The sequence below is a fragment of the Urocitellus parryii genome, chromosome 4, assembly GCF_045843805.1.
Source record: "Urocitellus parryii isolate mUroPar1 chromosome 4, mUroPar1.hap1, whole genome shotgun sequence".
NCBI classification, from domain to species: domain Eukaryota; kingdom Metazoa; phylum Chordata; class Mammalia; order Rodentia; family Sciuridae; genus Urocitellus; species Urocitellus parryii.
Window position 1 is genome coordinate 190,585,366 of NC_135534.1, and position 22,238 is coordinate 190,607,603.

The 22,238-nt window shown below is 38.1% G+C and overlaps 1 protein-coding gene across 1 annotated transcript; it reads right to left on the reverse strand.

Annotated features, from left to right (window-relative positions):
* Nucleotides 1-16,646, reverse strand: Inip (INTS3 and NABP interacting protein). The gene is made up of 5 exons (XM_026391148.2): nt 16,523-16,646; nt 14,956-15,038; nt 4,270-4,372; nt 2,662-2,752; nt 1-829 (listed from the first exon to the last, which is right to left on the reverse strand). The coding sequence occupies exons 2-5, from the start codon at nt 14,978-14,980 to the stop codon at nt 734-736; spliced, it is 315 nt and encodes a 104-aa protein (XP_026246933.1). The 5' UTR covers nt 14,981-15,038; nt 16,523-16,646; the 3' UTR covers nt 1-733.
* Between the last annotated feature and the right edge of the window lie 5,592 nt (nt 16,647-22,238).

The window sequence follows — 22,238 nt, forward strand, 5'->3', positions numbered from 1 at the left end:
TAATTTTAAGTTTTTAATTAGATAAAAAATGAACAATGAAACCATACACATACCATTTATGTAGTAATAAGACCATGTACAAATAAATGTGTAAGCCACGACATTCTTAGAATAGCACTATCACATCATTTATAATGGCATATGTTTATAAAAGATGCTTACGACTGGTTGGTAATTTAGTTTTATCTTGGGTTTTCTTTTAAAATAATATGAGAATATTTATACATTTACAAAGAGTACTTCTGGATGATAACGTTGACTATAAACTTGAAAGCTATATACTACATCAATCCTGTGGAATACAAATATAAACCTAACTTATTTAATCCTATGCATTCACATTTTTCAAAAGCACCCTCATTTCTTTCAAGTTAAATACTACAAATAGTTCTTATAAGGCTATTGTGGTCACAACATACTCAGTTGTTTGGGGCTGATTTTACATGACTGTCCAATTCAGAGTCTGATTGAGAGCTAAAAATCAAATGGCATTACAAAAAAGGTAAAGTCACTAAGCAGCATAATCAAATTTTCAAACAATCCAGCTTCTAAAGCTTTCATCATCCTAGTCCTCCTCCCTTCTTTTTGCTTTTACTTACATATTCCTTTCTTTTCAAGAAGCAAAAAATATGTAAGTTCACCAAAATTCTGAATGTCACAGTGTGTATAGCACTGAATGAGAGGAGCTTTGGCATTGGGTATTACAAAGTAATTTTCATTACAGATGTTTTCTTCATTCTGGGTCAAGGCGAGGTAAAACAGGAAGAATAAGATTTCCAAATGCAGAGTCTTGAGTTATGAAGTATCCAGATGAATGTGCATGAGCATGCTGAGAAAGATTAAAAAACAAAACAAAACAAAAAAACGAGTCACATTTTCCAACCAAGTCATTAAAATTTCTTATCCTTTCTAAATGCTTGAGACCAAATTTATTTAAAAATCAATTCTTATTCTGTTAATTTTGTTGAAATACACAGGAGGTGGATAACACAGAATTTGGATTAACAAATTACACCAAGTACTCATTATCATCCTTACTATCTCCCCTGTGACTCTCTTCAATCAATAGATGAGTTAAAGACATGAACTGCTTTGTTCCTCAAAGTGAGGAAAACTAGCATCAAAGGCTCCAAAGTACTCTGCTTTTGGTCAACGAAGCAGGAAAGAAAGGATAGCAGTTGAAAGGAAAGGCAGAATGGTTATTGATGATTGAAAATACCAATATTTGGGCTGGGGTTATGGCTTAGTGGTAGAGCACTTGCTACCATGTGTGAGGCACTGGGTTCAATTCTCAGCACCGCATATAAATAAATGAATAAAATAAAAGTCCATCAACAACTAAAAAAAGTATTTAAAAAATAATATTTTATAGAGAATGTTGGAATGTAAATAATAAAGAAACCACAAATAACTTCCCTCTGTATTAAAGTTCCATGTTTTTAGTTCAATGAAGTTGACACAGGTGCATTAAAATAGGTTGGAAATCACAATCTAGAGCTTCTACATCCTTTATTTAATTTCCCTATATATAGAAACATATTTTTTTCAGCCTAATCATTCACCTATTCTTTCTCGAAAGAATACAGCTCTAAAAAATATAATACTTATTTCAGGGTGATCATAACTGGTATATCTGTTGCTCCAGTTAAGATTTTTATAGTTGTATATTTAAGATGAGGGGACATAATGTGTTCTAAAAAGAAGACTGGGCTTTTAGTCACCTAAAGTGAGATGATCTTTATAACATCTCTTCCAATTCTGGGGTTCAAAGGTTTAGAATCATAGGCAATTACATTATGCATTAAAAAAGTCATTTCATCCAAGGTCTCTGAAAATCTTAAATTATCCCAGCTGAATGTAATTAAAACTGTTTGTTACTCTGAACAATATATATATATTAGTTGTAATGGACAACATCTTTATTTTTTATGTGGTGCTGAGATTTGAACTCAGTGCCTCACACATGGTAAGCAAGCACTCTATCACTGAGCCACAACCCCAGATTAATGACTTTTTGTTTTTGTTTTTTTAGTTGTTGATGGACTTTTATTTTTTATTTATTTATATGTGGTACTAAGAATTGAACCCAGTGCCTCACATATGCTAGGCAATCACTGTACCACTGAGCCACAACTCCAGCCCCTGAATTAAGGTTTTTAAATTGAATAAGAGGTTCCACATTAGGAATGTGAATTTCTAATCCAACAGTAAGAGTTAGCTTTTAAACACTGCCTGCACAAGTTGTGCAAACCATAAAAAAAATAAAATCCAAACAGCAGCAATAAACCAATAAGAATATCAAACAACATAATGACATGACAAATTTGAAAATATATATGTACTATTAAACTAGCCAGTTCAATTTTCTAGATAATCCTGCTCATCCAAATATCCTCAGCTCTTTTGTGCACAAGCAATCCCTTGGCAGGTATAGCACAGAATCCATCATGACGGCGTCAACACCATAAAAGACACTTTCATTACTGCTGTATTGGTCCTTCAAACCCTTCGGGTATGATTGAACATCAGCAAACCACTGCAATTATGTGTGGAACATTCTTATTGATATTGCTCTACCAAAATACAAAATAACTACTGTGCTGGCTTCTAAGGCCCAGGAAATCACAAATGACACAAGAATGTCAGTTATACTTTGCTCACCTGCAAAGCTGCCTTCTGCTGGGCTGCGATATGCTGCTGTTCTGCATGATCCCGGAAGTCCTTATTAAGAGCGGGTCTGGAGAGTGCAATGCTAAAATGGAAATCTTGGTTACTAGGTTTCTTAAGGCAAAGGCATCCTTACTTTTTTTTTTTAATAGTAGTAAATTATCTTTGTTTTAAATCATATAGTTGACGCATAAAAACTCCATATACTTATAGTGTACAATATCATGTTTTGATATCTGCATATGTTGTGAAATGGTTAGATCAAGCTAATTAGCACATCTGTCATCTCACATACTGATTTCTTTTTAATTGTGAGAGCACTAAAGATCTACTCTCAGTAATTTTCAGGTACTCAATAATCACTATTAACTATAGTCACCATACTGTATAATGAATAATAAATCTCCTAAAGAGATGTCCTTACTTCTGTTTTTCTTTTTCTAGGTGGTGTTGGGAATCACAACCCTGACTTCATGCATGTTATGCACACTATGCACACATTCTTTTACTGGCTAGATCTTCTGTCCTTAATTCCAACCCACATTTTTCATTACATGTTGTTCTTGTTGTTGTTTTTGCAGTACTGGGTGTAAAACCCAGTTCCTGGGCATGCTAGACAACTGCTTTATCACTGAGTTACCGCCCCATCACTTCATTATATATTCTTTATAGGGATTAATAATAAAAAAAAAACTTCTAGAATAAGTGCTTTTTCCTCCTCCTCTTCCTCTTCATCCCACTATCCATATTAATTTATGTGAAGAAAGCCTATGTTATTTACTGAAACTTCAAATAATCTATTTTTTTAATTTATAATTTAAGGTCCCCTATTTTCAAATAGATTTGAGGTACCATAGTCTATATCATGTTCCTTATTAACATTATTTTTAAAAACAAAGTAAATTACATGATACCCATCAACAGTAAAACCACACTTTTTTATTTGCATAATAATAAAACTTAGCCACTGTTCCACACAGGTTGAACTACTATAAATAAATAACTAAACTTAGAGGCACTTAATTACCAGATTCTAGAGCAGATACTAGATGCTTGGCTATGTGCTAATAAAATAAGCACTGGGAGTATAAAACATGCAAGAAAGAGCTCACACACAACAGCAATTCGGATGAATTGTGATGCATGCGATGATAGGGGAATTAAGAGACTTTTTTTTTTATTTGTTCATGGACTATTTATTTATTTATTTACTTACTTATTTATTTATATGCAGTGCAGACAATCAAACACAATGCCTCACACATAGTAGGCAAGCACTCCACCACTGAGCTATACAGCTCTAGCCCCTAATAGTCTATTTTTTATTTGTTCTAATTAGTTATATGTGACAGTAGAATGCATTTTGACACATCATACATAAATGCAGCATAACTTCTTGTTCATCTGGTTGTACATGATGTAGAGTTACAGAGGTGCTAATAGAGAATCCTCTGCCCCGCCCCCCAATAGAGATTCTTCATGTAGTAGGGTAGTGGTCAGGGAAGACATATCTTAAGGGTACCAGGAGACTTCCAAAGAGTGTCCAACAGCATATTTTCTTGAAAAATATTAATAATAGCACCCCAAAATAATAGTCAATACCTAGCTCCAGGATGATTTGTTGAAGATTGGTTCTGCATAAGTAATTTTCGTTTCTCCTTGTCCAGTTCTGCCAAGATTGCAACTCTATTTTTGTTTTGAAAACCTAACAGAGGAAAAAAAAAGAAGTGGGGGCATGGAGAAGAAACTTTTTATATCTATTTTCTACACCTAGGCCATCTAGAACCCAAAGAACAAAATTCCTACTCTCTAACACAATGATGAAGTCACTTGGTAAGTATCTTCCCCTTCCTGCCTATGTCCCAGCAACTTTTAAGAGCATAATACATGGACACACACACAAAGTATAATACTGACTGAGGACTTTTCAGACTTAATTCTAAATAATTTTAATTACCCATGCATGGGTTACAGCATTTTTTTTTTTAGCAAAATTTTTGGAACCCCAAATACTACAAGGAACAGTCTCTATACTGCACAGTCAAATCTCTGAGTGTGCAGATTTTCTTAGTTCTCTTTGTGAAAGCCTCTTTCATGGAAGAAAAGGATTAGGCAAACTTGGATCAAAATAATACTTATTTTTCTCAATCACTTTCATTCAGAAATGACATACAATCTTTCAAAGAACAAGCCAAAGATTTGCAACTGACGAGAAAGCAATTCTGAGAAAGAAATGGAGCGTAACTGATAGGATACAAAAAGATGCCCTTCTTTATCAAATGCTTAATACTGGGCTTGATTCTGAATTTCAAATTTATATAAGATTGAGAGCAGAGATTGTAAAGTCCTGTGCCAGCATCTAGCTATGTTTTTAAAATCTCAACTAAATGTCAACATATAAACACTGAGAGACTGCACACTAATTGCACTAATCCCTGGCCTCTCTGAAAACATTTCTCAAGATCTGGCCACAAGAGATCTGTGTAGCCCCACATCAACCACAAACTAGAGCCAAGGAGTAGATTTCCCCTTTTGCTGGGCACTCTAATGCTTGTTACAGTTCTTATCAGACTTGTTCATATTATCTGTAGGCATTTGCATTTCTGGAAAGGATTAAAGGACTTGGAAAACAAAACTACAGGAAGAAGAAGAAAAAAAAATACAGCTCAGGAGACTAGAATCACTGGGCTGGAAGAATGAATACAGGGGGAGGGAGCGTTTTTCAAGCAGAACTAAGCACCCCCAAGAGTACCTATGCAAGGGCTTCCAAGATTTTTCACTGATTATAAAGAGGAAGAACTGGTAGAGGAGAGAGCTCCTAGGGAGAGGGGCAGAGATTGGCTGGGGATGGTAAAGAACACACAAGGGCATTCACGCTGAGTTTGGCCTGTACCAGAAGCAGATGAACTAAACCCCTTAGACTGGGCATCAGCATATTGGCTGTGGCCAGGATTTGGGACAAAATGTCTCTGTGCCACATCCATTTTAGGAATTTTTCATTTCCCATTTTCTTAATAGCAGACTCCCTTTTTTGGATGTGGTAATTCACAATACATGCTGGTACTTCAGAAGAGACGGTTTTATGAGCCTTCCAGGGGATTCTTCATCCTAACTCAAATCCCCTTTTTCTGTCTGACCTCTTAGTTAAGTCTTTGGGAGAAGAAGCTCTATGGGGCCTCCATGTGCCATACATTATCTGCTCCACGCACCTTACAGATAAGCATGTCTCAGAAGGCTTCTACTTACAGAGAGATTTACTACAGCTCTGAGAAAGGAAAAATCGCACTGTATTCATTACTCACTACTCAGAGAGTGATATGTGGGGACTTTTCTCCACACCAGCTATGGGTCCTATAATTTAATTCTGGCACACTCTACCTGGAATGTCAGATCCCACAGGTTGAGGAGTCAATCCCACAAGACTGACCCCACTTCAGACACCAATGGCAAGTAATAGGTTGTCACCTGTTTCTGACCTCCAGCTATATATCGGAGCTCCCATTAACCTGCTCCTTGGGTGTGACTAATTTGTTAGAGCAGCTCACAGAATTCAGGAAACATTTATATTTACCAGGGGCAGGTCCATGGGAAGGGGACTGGAACGTACATGCCCTTTTTGACACTCCATCCTCCAGGCAACTTCACATGTTCAGCTATCTGGAAGCTCATCTGAACACTCTCCTTTTGGTTTTTTATGGAGAATTCTTTACCTGGGCATGACTGATTAAATCACTGACCAGTGATGAGCAGCTCAACCGTCAGCCCTTCCCAGAGGTCAAACCTAAAGTTCCAACCTTCTAATCACACGGTAGGTTCATCTGATAGCTATCCAGAGGCTATGTGGGAGCCCACTAAGATCCCCTCATTAGAACAATAGATGCTTCTGTCAGGAAATTATAAAGGTCTGGAGCTCTGTCAGGAACTGGTGTTACAGATCAGAGAGCAGAATAAAAGAGTCTCTTAAGTTCCCCTATTGCTCAGGAAATCATGAGGAACTCTAAGCCAAGAACTATGTCAAAGACAAAATATATATTTCTCATACCACAATATCACAACAGCCAAGTTCTAAGAACATACTACTTACACAACTGGATATTTCTGAAAGGATAATAAAAAGATATTTTTCTATTTTAATTTAGGATTCAGTAAAAAACGAGAGAGAGAGAGAGAGAGAGAGAGAGAGAGAGAGAGCGAGCGAGCGCGCGCGCGCAGTAGGAAACACTGAAGTTTGAATCAATGAAAAATCTCAGGGTCTCAGTGTCAGACTTACTAAAGCTTTAAGACCTATGGAGGGCTGGGGTTGTGGCTCAGAGGTAGAGCACTCGCCTAGCATGTGTGAGGCACTAGATTCAATCCTCAGCACCACATAAAAATAAAACAAAGATATTGTATCCACCTATAATTTAAAAAAAAAAAAAAGATCTATGGAAATCCTACCATAAACAGTTGTTTAGGATAAAACCTTCAAAGTAGGCAAATTAATTCACATTAAAAAAAAGTTGAAGTACAGTAGTCTCCTACCTTGTCTGAGGAGCATACTTTTCCAGACCCTCAGTGGAATCTCAGATTCTACCCAAACCTATATTCATACTCTACAGTTCTAAGAGAGTCAATCTGATAACCCAAAAGGCTCAGTGATTAATGGGTGGGTAGAATATACAGCATAGAAATGGGATGAAGGGATGATTCATGTCCTTGGCAAGATGGCACAAGATTTTATCATGCTGGCACATTAGAAATACATTTCAATCCACCTATGGCTCCAACATAGTTTAAAATTAAAGGAGAAAAAAATCTTATTACTTGATTTGATTTTTAAAGATACTATTATACACTACTGCTTAAACAAAACTTACTGAATTATGTCACCTCAACATTTACTTTTTTTTTTTTTTGTACCAGGGATTGAACCCAAAGATGGTTAACCAGTGAGCCACATCCTCAGCCCCCTCCCCTACTTTTTGAGACAGGGTCTCACTAGGTTGCTTACACCCTCACCAAGTTGCTGAGGCTGGCTTCAAATCTACCATCCTCCTGCCTCAGCCACCCAAGCCACTGGAATTATAGTCATGTGCCACCATGCCAGCTCAACATTTCAACATTTATTGTGAAATGCACAGTCCAGAGATTTACATTAAGAATGCCACTGAAAAACACAGTATATTTATAAATTTTAGAACATTTCCCTCAGGCTGTATGTTTTCTGGAACATTCTACAATTTACTTTGCATCAAATTCTTCATATGATTTACCTCTATAGGACTCCACTGTATGTGGAATTTTCACAGGCCTTTGAAACTATTTGTTACACGGGGGATGGTGTTATAGCTCAGCAGTAGAGCGCTCACCTAGCAAGTGCAAGGTCCTGGGTTTGATCCTCAGCACCACATAAAAATAAATAAAGGCATTGTGCCCAACTACAACTAAAAAATTTTTTTTTCAAATTGTTTAAAAGATAAAAAGAACTCACACTGGAGAGAGTTGTAACTATCTGTTACAACTGACAACTATCTTGCATTTTTTTCACATTTACAAGGCTTTGATCCAATGTGCATTCTTACACAGGGCTAAGTGAAAACCTCTGCACATTACTTCAAGGTTTCCCATCACAATGTTTTTCATCTGTAAGCTGAACCACCATGATTAGAGGAATTCACACACACTCTACACTGATACAAATTCTCTCCACTATGCATTCTTATGTTTGCTAACAAGGTTGTAATAGTGAAGCAGTCCCACTCTGTATATTCAGGAATTCTCTCCAGTGTGAGTTCTTTTATGTCAGTGAAATAAACTGCAATCAGTAAAGGCTTTAACACATTGCTTAACATAGATGGAGTTTCTCTACAGTATGAGTCCTTTCTTGTTTTCCATTGAAACTATTGTGATCACTGTTGTGATCACTTTACCACATTGCTTATATCCTTAAGGTTTCTTTCCAGTATGAGTCTGTGGCATTGCAGAAGTGGGAGAATGAAAACTTTGCCACTCTATGCACAGATAGGGTTTCTTTCAAGTGTGAATTTCTGAATGGAACTGTGATCGATGACTGCTTTACCACACCACTTACATACACAGGATTTCTCACCACTGAGTTCTTTCATGCCTCACATGAACCAAGACAACTAAAGGTTTTCCCACATTGCTTACATTCATAGGGTTTCACTTCAGTGTGAGTTCCTTTGACTTGGAAGGGCACTATGATTTCTGAAGGCTTTCCCACATTACTTACATTCTTAGGGGTACTCTGTGGTGCAGGTCCTTTTATGCTTCAGAAACCAGTGGATATAACAGAAGGTTTTGCCACACTCCTTACATTTATATGACTTCTCTCCATACTCCTGATACTCAGATGGTTTGTGTCCTGTCTAGGACTTCTCCATGGTTTCACTCAAGGAGTGCTCTTGCTTACAACAGGATCTGGAATCCTGAAGATTATTGCAGACTACCACCATCTTTATGTTCACAGAGGCTCTTTACCACTTGATTTCAATATTGAAAACTATTATCTCACAAAAACATTGTTTTTACAAATGAGCTGGCAAGAGGAACAGGAAAAGCTAACATAAAGTTCCTATTATAAATAATACAAGAATTAAAAAAAAACTATTTAGGTACAGTGTATACCTCAGAGTTAAAGCACATGTTTAGCATATTAGACTCTGGGTGGTTCAATCCCCAGCACCAAAACAATAACAAAACTATTAAAAAATAGCAGTATGAATTTGGAAAGTAAAAGTGCTCAACTATAAACAACATTAACAGTATGATATAAATATAATTCATTTATCCTTCAAAAAAATAAAAAACCCAGGCTGACATTAGAGTAATGGGGTTTTTTGTTTGTTTGGTGCTAGGGATTAAACCCAAGGCCTCACTCATAGACAAAAGTGCTACCAGAGTTTCATCCCCAGTACTTTTTTATTTTTTTAATTTTGATACAGGATATTGCTAAACTGCTGATGCTGGCCTCAAACTTTGTGAGCTTCCTGCCTTGCCTCCTGAGGGGCTGGGATTATAGGCGTGCACCACCGCAACTGACTAGGATAGTAGGATTGAATACTGTGTATTGTTTCTTAATGAAAGAAAAAATCTCAAGTTCATTTTTAAAATCCTAATATATAAGACTATTCAAATGGAAAGATACGTCAATATAATAGTGTTTAGTGGTCAATGAAACCTTATAAGGAGAAAAATGGTAGGGCATGAGAAGATTTAGTAACGTTAGTTAAATCAGACTACCATTATTAACATTTGCCCTTAAAAGAAACATGTTTTCTTGTTCTGTCACTTCACTGGCCGGCAACAATGCCTTTCTCCTTGTTATCAACTCTAGGTGGGACAGATTTTGGTCTCTAATACTTTTTCCACTAAAAAAGAACCAGAGATTTAGGGAGACTACGAATTCTATGTCTTAGGTTAGGAGGAAAACCATCAAGATGGGCTTAGAATATTTTGTCAGAAAGAAATTAAGCATTTTTTTTTTTTTAAATAAAGGAGGTCTAGGCTCATGCTGAAAGGACAAAGAAGCCAGTTTGAGGTTAGTAAGGCTGTCACAATTTGAACACTGAAAGGAGAATAATTACAGCCAGATGGAATAAATGAGTTTCTGATAAGCCATGAATTCATAATAAAGTTAAAAGAAGGGTAAAAATAATAGGATATTTAATGTCTTATTATGCTAATAATTGTTTCTCCTATTTAGTATGTATCTATATGTGAGATTTACCTGCATATATTTTCAGTCCAAGTAGGCTGGCGTAAACAAAAGGAATCATGACTAAGCCAAACAGTCCCCAAAAAAGCAGGCCATAGGCCAAAAACAGACAAGTCAAATCCAGACTGTACACACACACACACACATACACACCATTTAAAAGGAGATACATTGTTGGTAGGACTGCAAATCAGTGCAACCACTCTGGAAAGCAGTAAGGAGATTCCTCAAAAAACTAGGAACGTAACCACCATATGACCCAGCTATCTCACTCCTCAGTATATATTCAAAAGATTCAATATCAGCATACCACATGGATGCAGCTACATCAATGTTTATAGCAGCACAATTCCTAACAGCCAAGCTATGGAACCACCCTAGATAGCCCTCAACAGATGAATCAATAAAGAAAATATGGTATATACACACAATGGAGTATTACTCAGCCATAAAAAGAATGAAATTATGGCATTTAATGGTAAATAGATGAAACTGGAGACTACTTTGCTAAGTGTAATAAACCAGTCCCAAAAAGTCAAATATTAAATGTTTTCTGATAATGTGGAAGCTAGTCCAAAATAAGGAAGGGGAAAAAAGAAAGACGAACACTTCCTACATCTTGCAAGATTAAAAACTAATCACTCCAGCCACCTTCTGGAGTTTACTAAAATACATATCAAAGGAAAGGAATAAGCCCTAATGTCTCTTAGATGATCCCCTTAGTTCACATTCTCTTCTATCCAGATTCTAAGGACTTGCCTGTTTCAAGCTGCTGCCACTTACTCTATCCACTGAGGTTCTTCACCTCCAGGACTGGTTAAATAAGACAATGAAATATGTTCTGCTAAATCAGCCTTTCTTCCTTATCCATTTTTCTTTGCCTCTTACAGATAAGCTCACAAGCCCTTTTCATCTTAAAGATTTCCTGCTTAATAACAGATGTGGAAGAGGTACAAAGATTCAGAAGAGGTCTTTTGCCCCTAGTCTAGAGCAAGCTCAATTTTTTCTAAGAACTATAATTAGAATGTTCTAATCCCTGTCTAAAGGGCCGTATGGGAAAACAGAATGAATTGGGACATGGAACCAGTTTGGGTTCTCATCTCAGTACCACTACTTACTATTCAACATCAGGGAAATTATCTCACCATGCCTCAAGACCAGTGGTGATGGCAGTAACTAAAGACAGTTATATAAAATAAAGAAGATGCAAGTAAAATACTTATCATATTGCCTGCTATGTGGTAAGTTCCATAATAAATACTAGCTATGAACTGTTTTTATCATCTAGAAGCTCTCTCACCCTATTTTTTAAGTTATACATCACTGTATCCTGGTTAGCTTCATTAGATAGGGTACCCCTGATTAGCATGCAGCTTTCCACATGACACTCAACATTTAAGATGTTTAAGAACAATACTGGGTTTGATCTTCAACGCCACATAAAAATAAATAAATAATTAAAGATATTGTATCCAACTACAACTAAAAAATGAATATTAAAAAAATATATATATAAACACAAGAATTTTAAAAGGATCTGTACAACCCCAGTGATGCTCAGTTGCATACTTTAGTACAAGCCTGAAGTGTAAATTTGCTTTCCTTCTGGACCACAGAAAGTTTAAGATTGGCAATTGAGTCTGAAGTTAAACAAGACACCTCTTAGAAGCTATACCAATCCATTCCCACACAGGAAATCATTAATTCCCACTACCTGATCTGAAGTCTTATGGTTACTACCATAAGCATTTGGAAGCAGGGACAGTACTGGGAATTGAACCCAGGGACATTCTACCATTGAGCTACATCCCAACCCTTTTTATTTTATATTTTGAGACAAGGTCTCACCAAGTTGCCAAGACTATTCTTGAACTTGTGATCCTCCTGTCTCAACCTCACAAATCACTGAGATTTCAGGAGTGTTACCATAAGCATTTTGAGATAACCATAAAATAAAAATCAAAGAAAAAAGTTCATGTTCCTCACTTATGTATTTCGCTTTCTGAAATCAGATTAGACGAACCCAATTTCCACCATATGATAACAGGACCTTTATTTACCAATAATGAAAGAATGACATAGGCCAGGCATGGCCTTAATCCCAGCAACTCAGGAGGATGAGGCAGGAGGATCCCAAGTTCAAAGCCAGCCTCAGCAACTCTGCAAAGTCCTAAGCAACTCAGCAAGACCTTGTCTCTAAATAAAATATATAAAGGGCTGGGGATTTGGCTCATTGGTTAAGCACCCCTGTGCTCAATTCCCAGTAAAGGAAGGAAGGAAGGAAGGAAGGAAATCTGACACAATGAAAGACACAGAAATGGTACTTTAGCAAAATTCCAGTTTGACATCTGCCTCTACAGATTAATAGTCTCAAAATGTTACATCGTATCAATCCACTAATTGTTGAGAAACTACCAAATGTTCCACATTATACTGGATGCTATGAAGAACATGAGACTTCAGTGAGCTTATAAAGTGTTTATGGAATTTAGAAGTTCTGATTACTACTATAGTATGAAGATTGCTAGACCTGAAAGGGGGCTTGGTAAACACAATGGGATTCTGTTCCCTGCACCAGAGACACTAACAAATTACAATGCGTAGATCAAGACTTTTTTTTTAAGTCATGGTTCTTTCACTTATTACTTTAAGATAACTAAGTCACTTGATATTCAGTCTCCATATGAAGTAATTCCTATACATATAAACAGTATAATTTCATGTACAGAGTAAAAATACAATCAAACCTAATAAGGATCTGTAAATTTTGCTGAGAATCCAACTCTACAGAACATGGTATGGACTCCCTCTGCTGGTGTCTAATAGCAACAGCTCCATGACATCAACAAAACTGCTGTCAAAAGAGCAATAAAAAAAAACAATGGCTAATCTAAATTCACTTCTCTTTATATTAGAGATATTTCATACTAGATTTCACTATGGACCAATAAAGGTAACACTAAAAATTGTTAATATTTTTATTGCAACTGCTAAAAAGAAAAGTAACTAGCAAATTTTAAGTCTTGATTCTTTATTATTAGAACAAAAGAAAAATTTAATATTTATTTTCATTTTGACTGCTCTGTATGATTTTTAGCAGCTTTTGGGGGGGAGGGGTGCTGGGATCAAATTCAACTTAAATTAGTTTATTATGAACCCTTAACACTTAATTTTATAAAGAAGAAGTCAAAGGCCATAAGGGAATGTTAACCTGTACTTAGTCCATAAGGCACACAAATCACATGATATCTGAAAAAAACAGAAACCTATTAGTCGGTTACAGATGTTACCACGGCTATCTTTTTATAATGGCAATAAAAAAAATGAAAAGGCAAGCAAGACTAGGAGGAAATATTAGCAAAACACTTATCTGATCATGGACTTGCATGTAGACTCAAACAAAACAAAACAAATGGAAAAAAAACTTTAGAATAAAAATAAATAACCCAATATTTTAAAAATAAGCAAAAGAGTTGAACAAATACTTCACAAAGGAAGATTTACGATGTTCAAAAAGTATGAAAAATTGCTCATATGTGTCATCAGGGATATGCAAGTTAATACCACAATGAGAAGTCAATTCACACATTACAGAGTAGCTAAAATTAAAGAGATTGACAATGCTAAATGTAGAGCAACCAGAACTCTCCCACATGCTAGAAGAAATATAACATGGTACAACCTTTGAAAAAGGGTTTGGCACTAACATACACTCAGCTGATCTGTTTCTAGATATTTACCCAAGAGAAATAAAACATTTGACTACAAAAAGACTTGTACAGCAGTCTTATTCACAAGAGCCAAAACTGAGACAATCCAAAAGCCTATAAACAATGAAGGAATAAACTGTGATGTATTCATCAAATGAAATAATACTTCACAAACAATGAACTATGATCCACCCACACTATGCATGAATCTCATTGTATAGTGAGTGAAAGCGGCTGGACATAAATGAATATACTTTACATGACTCTATGAAGGTTGAAGTAAGACAAAAAACTAAGATTAAAAAGAAAACAGATTCCAAAAGACACAAGTAATAAAAAAAAGTATGAAGGGTCAAACATACATAATAGTAAAACAGAGTTCAAATTTGACAGGAAAACAGGCCTACTTCAAGTGTTTAATCAGAAAACTATTTATAAACTTTGTACAGACTAAATGTTATTTTTATTAAACATTTAAACACAAAAACTTCATGATAGTACCACGTGTCTAACTTGACTGATTGTATGAAAATTTTTAGAACAATGAAGATAAAAGCATGACGACAATATAGCTTTAAAAGTGATTCTGATTTCAAGAAAAAACAAGAGAATGCAGGTGTCAGAGGAGTACAAATGTTCAGTGTGAGTATTCTTAACATTAAAATACAGGATTAATCACATTAAAGATGCTGTATATCTGATATAATGTTGAACTAATTTCAAATTTGGGATTTCACTTTGCTATTCACTTTAAAATTCTGGCTACAGTAATTGTCCTATTCTAAATTTCCTCTAATTCAAGTACATTTAACATATGTGGAAAAAGTTCCTAGTAATAACAGAAATTCTAGCATGTATTACCTTGTCCTGAAGGATTTGCTGCCATCTTCCTGTTTTCTGTTTCAATTATATTCAGAGACAACAGATTAGCACTTTATATTCACCTGTAAAAACATACATGCATGCATATAAAATACACCATACTTTAACTGCAAATTAAAAGCTGTTAAGAACAGTTAGCCCATTTGCAGTTTCTCATTCTTTTCAAACACATAAATTTGAAAAGCATAGACTTAAATCACAAATTTAAATTCTGCAAGTACCTCAAGCATTTAATTAAATAGAATGTTTTTTCTTGAAGATGTTAATACCAACATTCAGCATTACTTTAATATACATCATTAGTTTGTATTTACCAAATATTACCAATTATATCAACCAGTTTATAGCGTCCATATGATAACAGCCCTAGAAAGAAAAAAAAAAAAAAAACCACTCATCCATTTAAAAATATATCCAGCAACAACTGGGTGCACTGAAAACTAAAAGAAAAAGAAGCCAGGTACGGTGGCCCAAACCTGTAATCCCATCCACTCAGGAGGCTGAGGTAGGAGGATCACAAGTTCAGATACAGCCTCAGCAAACTGGCAAGACCCTATCTCAAAATAAAATAAATAAAAAGGGTGTGGATGTAGCTCAGTGGTAAAGCACCCCAAGATTCAAGAGGAAGAAGAAAGGATAAATGAACCTAACATTTATCAAGTAACTGCTCTGCACCATACAATGCTTGAAACTAGTTTCTATTTATTTATGACTATTTTGTAGGTGTGGAGTACTATTTTCACAAAACTAGTGAGAATGCTTTGGGCTGCTGGCTTTCCCAGCTTCGCGTTTTTGTACTCGGTCCTGGGGAGATCGCAAGATAAACAAGACCCTACACCTACCCTCAAGGAACCCTGAATACGGGGTGGGGGTGAGGGGAAGTGGTGTTATTCGAGCAGCCACACCAACAAAGCGGAACAAACGCGCTCTTCAGAAGGTGTGAACACATGATGCGCTGAGACCCGATGCCTGATGCTTTCAGAACTGGGAAAGACAAGGACTAGAAAACATGTGCTGGTTTTTCATAAACGAATCTCCGGGTGCCTCCTGCGGCAGAAGCAGAGGGCGAGCCAGCCAGCTTAGGACAGGAGAGCAAGAGGGCCACTGGAGAAAGGGAACGTTAAGCGCAAGGACAAGAGGACTGGACTGGCGTCTCGGGAGAGTCCCTGTCCGCAGGCGTGGAGGACAGGCTGGACCAGAAAGTAAACAGGGCGCGGGAACCTTGGGAGGGGAGGTTGGCTGGGAGGCCGCGGCTCTGCGGCAACAAATATGGCAGCAAGCCGGGCGGTGTGGGCACGCCTGGAGCCCCGGCTACTCCGGAGACGGAGGCCCAGGATCCCAAGTTCGAGGCCAGCCTCAGCAACTCGGCGAGACCCAGCCTCAAAAAAAAAAAAAAAAAAAAAAAAAAAGGGAGAGGGCTGGGGCTCAGCGGCAAAGCGCCTCAGGGTTCACTCCTCCGCGCCACCCACCCGCACGAAGACAGCAATAGCAGGTCAGCGCCGGCCTTCCGCTGCATTTCCCGGTGCCTCCAGGCTGTCCTACTTACCCGAGCGCCTGGGCGCTGGGGAGGCCTAGCTGCGGGTCGCAGCTGTCAATGTGGAACACACCACCTAGAGACAGGCAAAACCTCCGCAGCGTGCCGAACTACAACCTTCCCGCCCCCCGTCACGCTTCCGCCTCTTGACTGACCTGCGCCAGGGAAACGGAAGTCCCGCCTCCCGCATGGACACAACGGACACCGCCCACAGCCTCAATACAGATTTGCTTCCTTTCGGAAGAGTGACAGCCGAAGAGGCTCATGGGAGACGCAGGAGGTACTGTTTGGAGGTGGGGCCCAATTGGGGGCGGGACCAAGGCGGAGACTGTTAATCAGGGGCGGAGCGGGGAGTAGAAGAGTCCCTAGCACCCTGGCAGTTCCAAGGAAAGAAACCCTCCGTCTAGCAGATCTTGGCCACCAAGTGAATCCAATTCAGCTGAGCCTCAGAGGAAGTCTAGACTAGCTTTCAAGCCTTAACAACCATGTCGGGTTGCGGGTCCAAACACACACAAATCCCAGGGATATTTCACGTCTAGTTTGCATATTCAGAAGGAAAGCACGGAACAGGTAGAAGTTTTTACTGCTGTGCAGTAAATTGTATTTTAAGTTCATGTGCCATATCTCAAAATACCAAGACACTACTAGTAGGATCACCTGATGCTTCATTCTAGCATAATAGATTGAGCAAGCATCAATTATTAACTCATTTACCTTATAAAGAAATTTGCACTGATATGAGTCAACTGTTAGCTGATTGATTCCATTTTGCACCTTTTCTACTTGAACATATGTTTTGTTTGTTGCTATTATTTTGCAGTACTAGGGATTGAACCCAAGGGTACTCTACCTCTGGGCTACATCCCTAGCTTTTTTTATTTTGAGATAGGTCTTCCTAAATTTCCCAGGTTAGCCTAGAACTTGCAATCCATCCCCTTCAGGCTTCCCAGTTGCTGGGATTACAGTTGTGCACCATAGTGCCCTGCTGAATTTGTTTTTAATAATTGATGCTTGCTCAAAAATAAATGTTTATGATGCACAATTTTGTTGTGCATGAATCCATGAAGGAAACAATAATTTCAATACCAAGAATTCCATACTCCACAGCATGCAATTATTGACTGCCTTCTATGTGCTGGGTACCTGCTGTGCATCAGCACAAGTCCTGTCATTCCCTGATTTGTGTATGAGACTTGGAATATTGAGTTACTTTATGTTAAGTAGTAAGGGCAAAGGTGACCCAGGTGCTAAATCCCAAATTCTTAAATCTTCTGCTCTGGAGGGAGGAATTCCTTTGAAACCAACTCTTGTTGATCAAGCACAACACAAAAGCATTTTGGTGAAGAGAACTTTTCAGTCTCTCCTATAATCTGATGAGGAAATACAGTCTTATTCAAGCCAAACAAGTTCAATGAAAGCTTTCAGTTAAAAGCCCTTGTAAGAGGCTGGGGTTATGGCTCAGTGGTAGAGCACTCACCTAGCATGTGCAAGGCCCTGGGTTCAATCCTCAGCACCACATAAAAATAAATAAAATAAAGGTATTGTGTCCAACTACAACTAAAAAATAAATATTAAAAAAAGACCTTATGAGGGCTGGGGATGTAGTCCATGCTAGAATACTTAAATGCATTGAGGTCCCAAGTGCAATCCCCAGCACCACACACACACAAAAAGGACCTTTGAGAGTATAGATGTGACTAAAAGGATAACCAAGATCTTAAAATCTCCGTGGCTGATAGAACATTAGGAAAATTTGCTTTGCTGCCTGAATAGATAATATAGAAACTAAGGCATAGAAACTCTAGTGTAAGTCTCAAATAGGGAAACAATGTTTAAAGAGATGAAAATGCTGACTTCCTTGATTTGATCATTTATTACACTATACAACCTAAATATGTACAATTAAAATGATAATAAATAAAAATAAGTCCCAAGTGAACATTCTTGTTTATTTATTTAAGGAGGGGAAAGGAAAAGTTCTACCACAAGAACATTTTGCAACTTCCTGGCAAGTTCATCCTCCCAGGGATAGGAGAAGTTAACAGAAAGATAAATTTAACTTGCTGATAATTCTTTTGCCCTTTACTTGGTGGGTATTGGTCCTTGAAACTCCTCTAACTTCTCCTTAAGAGTTTTGGGGAACTTCTGCCTTATAACATTTCAAATTCCAGTTTTGACAGTTAATGATTGTGAGGCCTGGTTTAAACCTGTCATCTATAAAGTGGGAATAAAATGAATGAATACAATATATAAAGCACTTAGCATATCACCTAACACAGAGTAAATACTCAGTATTTACTATTTGTCTATTAATATTATTGTAAGCAATGAAAGATCTATGATTTATTGGATATCCTAATACTTGGTCAATAGGTCAGCTGATCCACATGGAGCCTACATACATATCAGAAAAAAATTCAAGACAAGAGGAGGGCAAATGACAGTCCCATGGCTGAAACATTAATGTCAGGTAGCAGTGTGTAAATTGCTTCATCCTGAAACCATGTGGTTACAGACCTCCATTATCAAAGGAAATAGTTGACAATAGTCCTCAGTTTCTAACTGAAACCATCCTAACCCCGTTTGGCATTTTGTGATAAAATATTCATGGGAACTGTATCAGGCCAGACAGCTTTTAAAATCAAGTGTGTAAGGTTGGGACTGTAGCTCAGTGGCACAGCACTTGCCTAGCATGTATGAGGCACTGGGTTCAATTCTCAGCACCACATAAAAATAAACAAATAAAGGTATTCTATCCATTTACAACTACAAATTTTTTTTTAAAATTCAAGTGTGTAGATATTTGTGTAGATGTTTGAGACAGTTACTGTAGTTACTCATTGCTTTGTAACAAATTACCCTGAAACATGGCAGTTTAAAATAATATATATTTATTATCTTGTAGCTTCTGAGGAGCAGGGATCCAGGAAGTGTAGACGGATGATCATGGCTTTGGCTTTGGCTTTGTGCCCAGGTTACAGTCAAGGTACTGGCTGGGGCTATCGTCATTTCAAAGCTTGACTGGAAGGGAGGGATCTGCTTGCAAATTCACTTGCATGGCTGATGGCAAAAGGCTTCAATTCTGAACCATAAAGTTCTTTCCATAGAAAATAACTTTTTTTTTTTTCTTGTTCATGGTTTCGTGGTACAGCATGCCTGGGTTCAATCCCCAGTACAGCAAGGGGAAAAAAATAAAGGAAGAAAGGCCTAGCCAAGACAAAAGCCATAGTCTTCTATGAATGTGCCAGTAGATGGCAGCAAAGAGATGACAGGGTGGTGTAAGCGGATTCATCTGTATCTGTAAAGGATCTGGGTTTTTAATTTCAATGGGGCTGTGGAAGCCTAATAGTTTGGAATTGATAGATAGTGTGGGTAGTAGGAATACTGGCTCTCCCTTCCCCAGCCCACACCTTGATATGTGTGGTTGCAAATGAGTATTTTCAACTTTACAGGAGTACAAGGAAAGATACCCTTGAAGAAGTGGGTTTTAGTTAAATCAGGAGGTAGGTGGTTTGATGGTTCTGTGAAGGGGAACTTGTTTACCATGAAAGGAAAACTTTTAAAAACTATAGGGGAAATCATTTTATTTTATTGAATCCTTACTCTCTGCTAGGATTCCACATACTTTCTCTCAAGACCAGCCTTTAAGAAGGATTCAGTTGCTGGGTACAGTGGTACATGCCTGTGAGAAACTGATGTCACTCCATTTTTGAGAAATCAGCCTCTATCTCAGAGCAAAGCCTGTCCAAGGAAGGGGACGTGACCCTTGTCCTAGGAAAAACCCACAGAGCACTCCTAGGCACATACTCACCCTACTGAGTTGTTTGTCTACAAATAACAGGAGAGGTCTGCAGTGCCAGGTGTCCCTGACTCAGTCAGGCTAGGTGAGGACCCATAGCAACCCCCCAGCAGCCACCAATCAGCATGAGACAGGGAAATACCTGGGATGCCAGATGACCCTCCAGTAGTTTATGGTGGTTGATAACATGTTGGGAAACCATGTAGTTCAGCACGTACTCCCCTCGTGGCTTAAACCAATCAGTTCAAAGGAATCCCTCTCTTGTACTACCCAACTTGTTCCAGCTAGTGAATGTGCTAATCAATGTTAAGAGTTGTTGTTTGACTTTCCCTCGGTATGGAATGATTTGCTGTGTGATGTTGTGACACACAAAGTATCCCCCTAAAACCTATAAAATTTCACTGAACAAAGACTGGACTCACTCCCTGGGACCCCTGCATCGGGAACCATTGTGAGTCCAGGCTCGAGCTTGCAATAAAGACTCTTGTGTGATTGCATCGGATTCGGCTCTTGGAGGTCTATTGGGGTCCCACCAATATGGCATTACACCTGTAACCCCAGCAGCTCAGGTGGCTGAGGCAAGAGAATTGAGAGTTCAAAGTCAGCCCCAGTAAAAGCGAGGAGCTAAGCAACTCAGTGAAGCCCTGTCTCTAAATAAAATACAAAATAGGGCTAGGGTTATAGCTCAGTGTTCGAGTGCCCCTGAGTTCAATCTCTGGTATACTCCCCCAACAAAAAAGAGGGATACAATTATCATCTTCCCCTCCTTTTTTTGTGGGGGATATTAGGGATTGAACCCAGGAACCCTTTTCATTGAGCTACATCCCCAGCCTATTTATTTATTTATTCACTAAGACAGGGTCCCCCTAAGTTGCTGAGACTGGCCTCAAACTGTCCTCCAACCTCAGCCTCCTGAGTTGCTGGGATTATAGGTGTGCACCACCATGCCTGCCTAGACTCTTCCTATTTTAAACATGTGGAGATATTGAGCCTTTGAGAAATAAAGTAGCTTTTTCATGATGTCATCATTTTTTGTTTACAACAGTGACCTGAACCACTAAGTGAAGCTGTGTTTATAACCATGGTTGTAAATGATAAGAATGTGAAACACAGTCATATGCTGCCAGCTGGTGCAGACAGAGTCTCCTTGCACAGTTCAGGTCCAGGTCTCAGTTTGCAAGCCAGGTCTATGTGGTCCAGACAGTAAGACATTAATACCAACCCTGCCTCCTTAGATGGTATAGGACAGGAGGTCCACAAGAGTGGATAAAGCTTAGATTTGAAATTTATTGATTGATTTTTAAAAGTATCAATTTCATTTTGCCACTATTTGTCCCTTTATTACATAGATTGAACTTTGGTGGGTATTTTTTGTTTTGTTTTTTAGTTGTCAATGGATCTTTTATTGATTGATTGATTGATTGATTGATGTCATGCAGTGCTGAGGATTGAACCCAGGGCCTCACACATGCCAGACAAGCTCTCTACCACAACTCCAGCCCAAACTTGGTGTTTGTTTTTTTTTTAATATTTATTTTTTAGTTGTAGTTGGACACAATACCTTTATTTAATTTGTTTATTTTTATGTGGTGCTGAGGATCAAACCCAGGGCCTCACACATGCTAGGTGAGCACTCTGCCCCTGAGCCACAACCCCAGCCCCCAATCTTGGTGTTTTGAATAGGTTCTGAACAGCACTTGCCACACAGAACCCATTACATAGCTTCTTGTGGAATGGCTGCCTGAGTGCAGTGAAATGCTTCATGTCATTTACTTGTAATCTGTGTACCTCTAAAGGATCAGGTTTCTAGTACATTTTAGTATCATCAAAATACTAAGAAGAGCTGGGCATCGTGGTGCACACCTGTAATCCCAGCAGCTGGGGGCAGGGGGTGTTGAGACAGGAGGATGGTGAGTTCAAAGCCAGCCT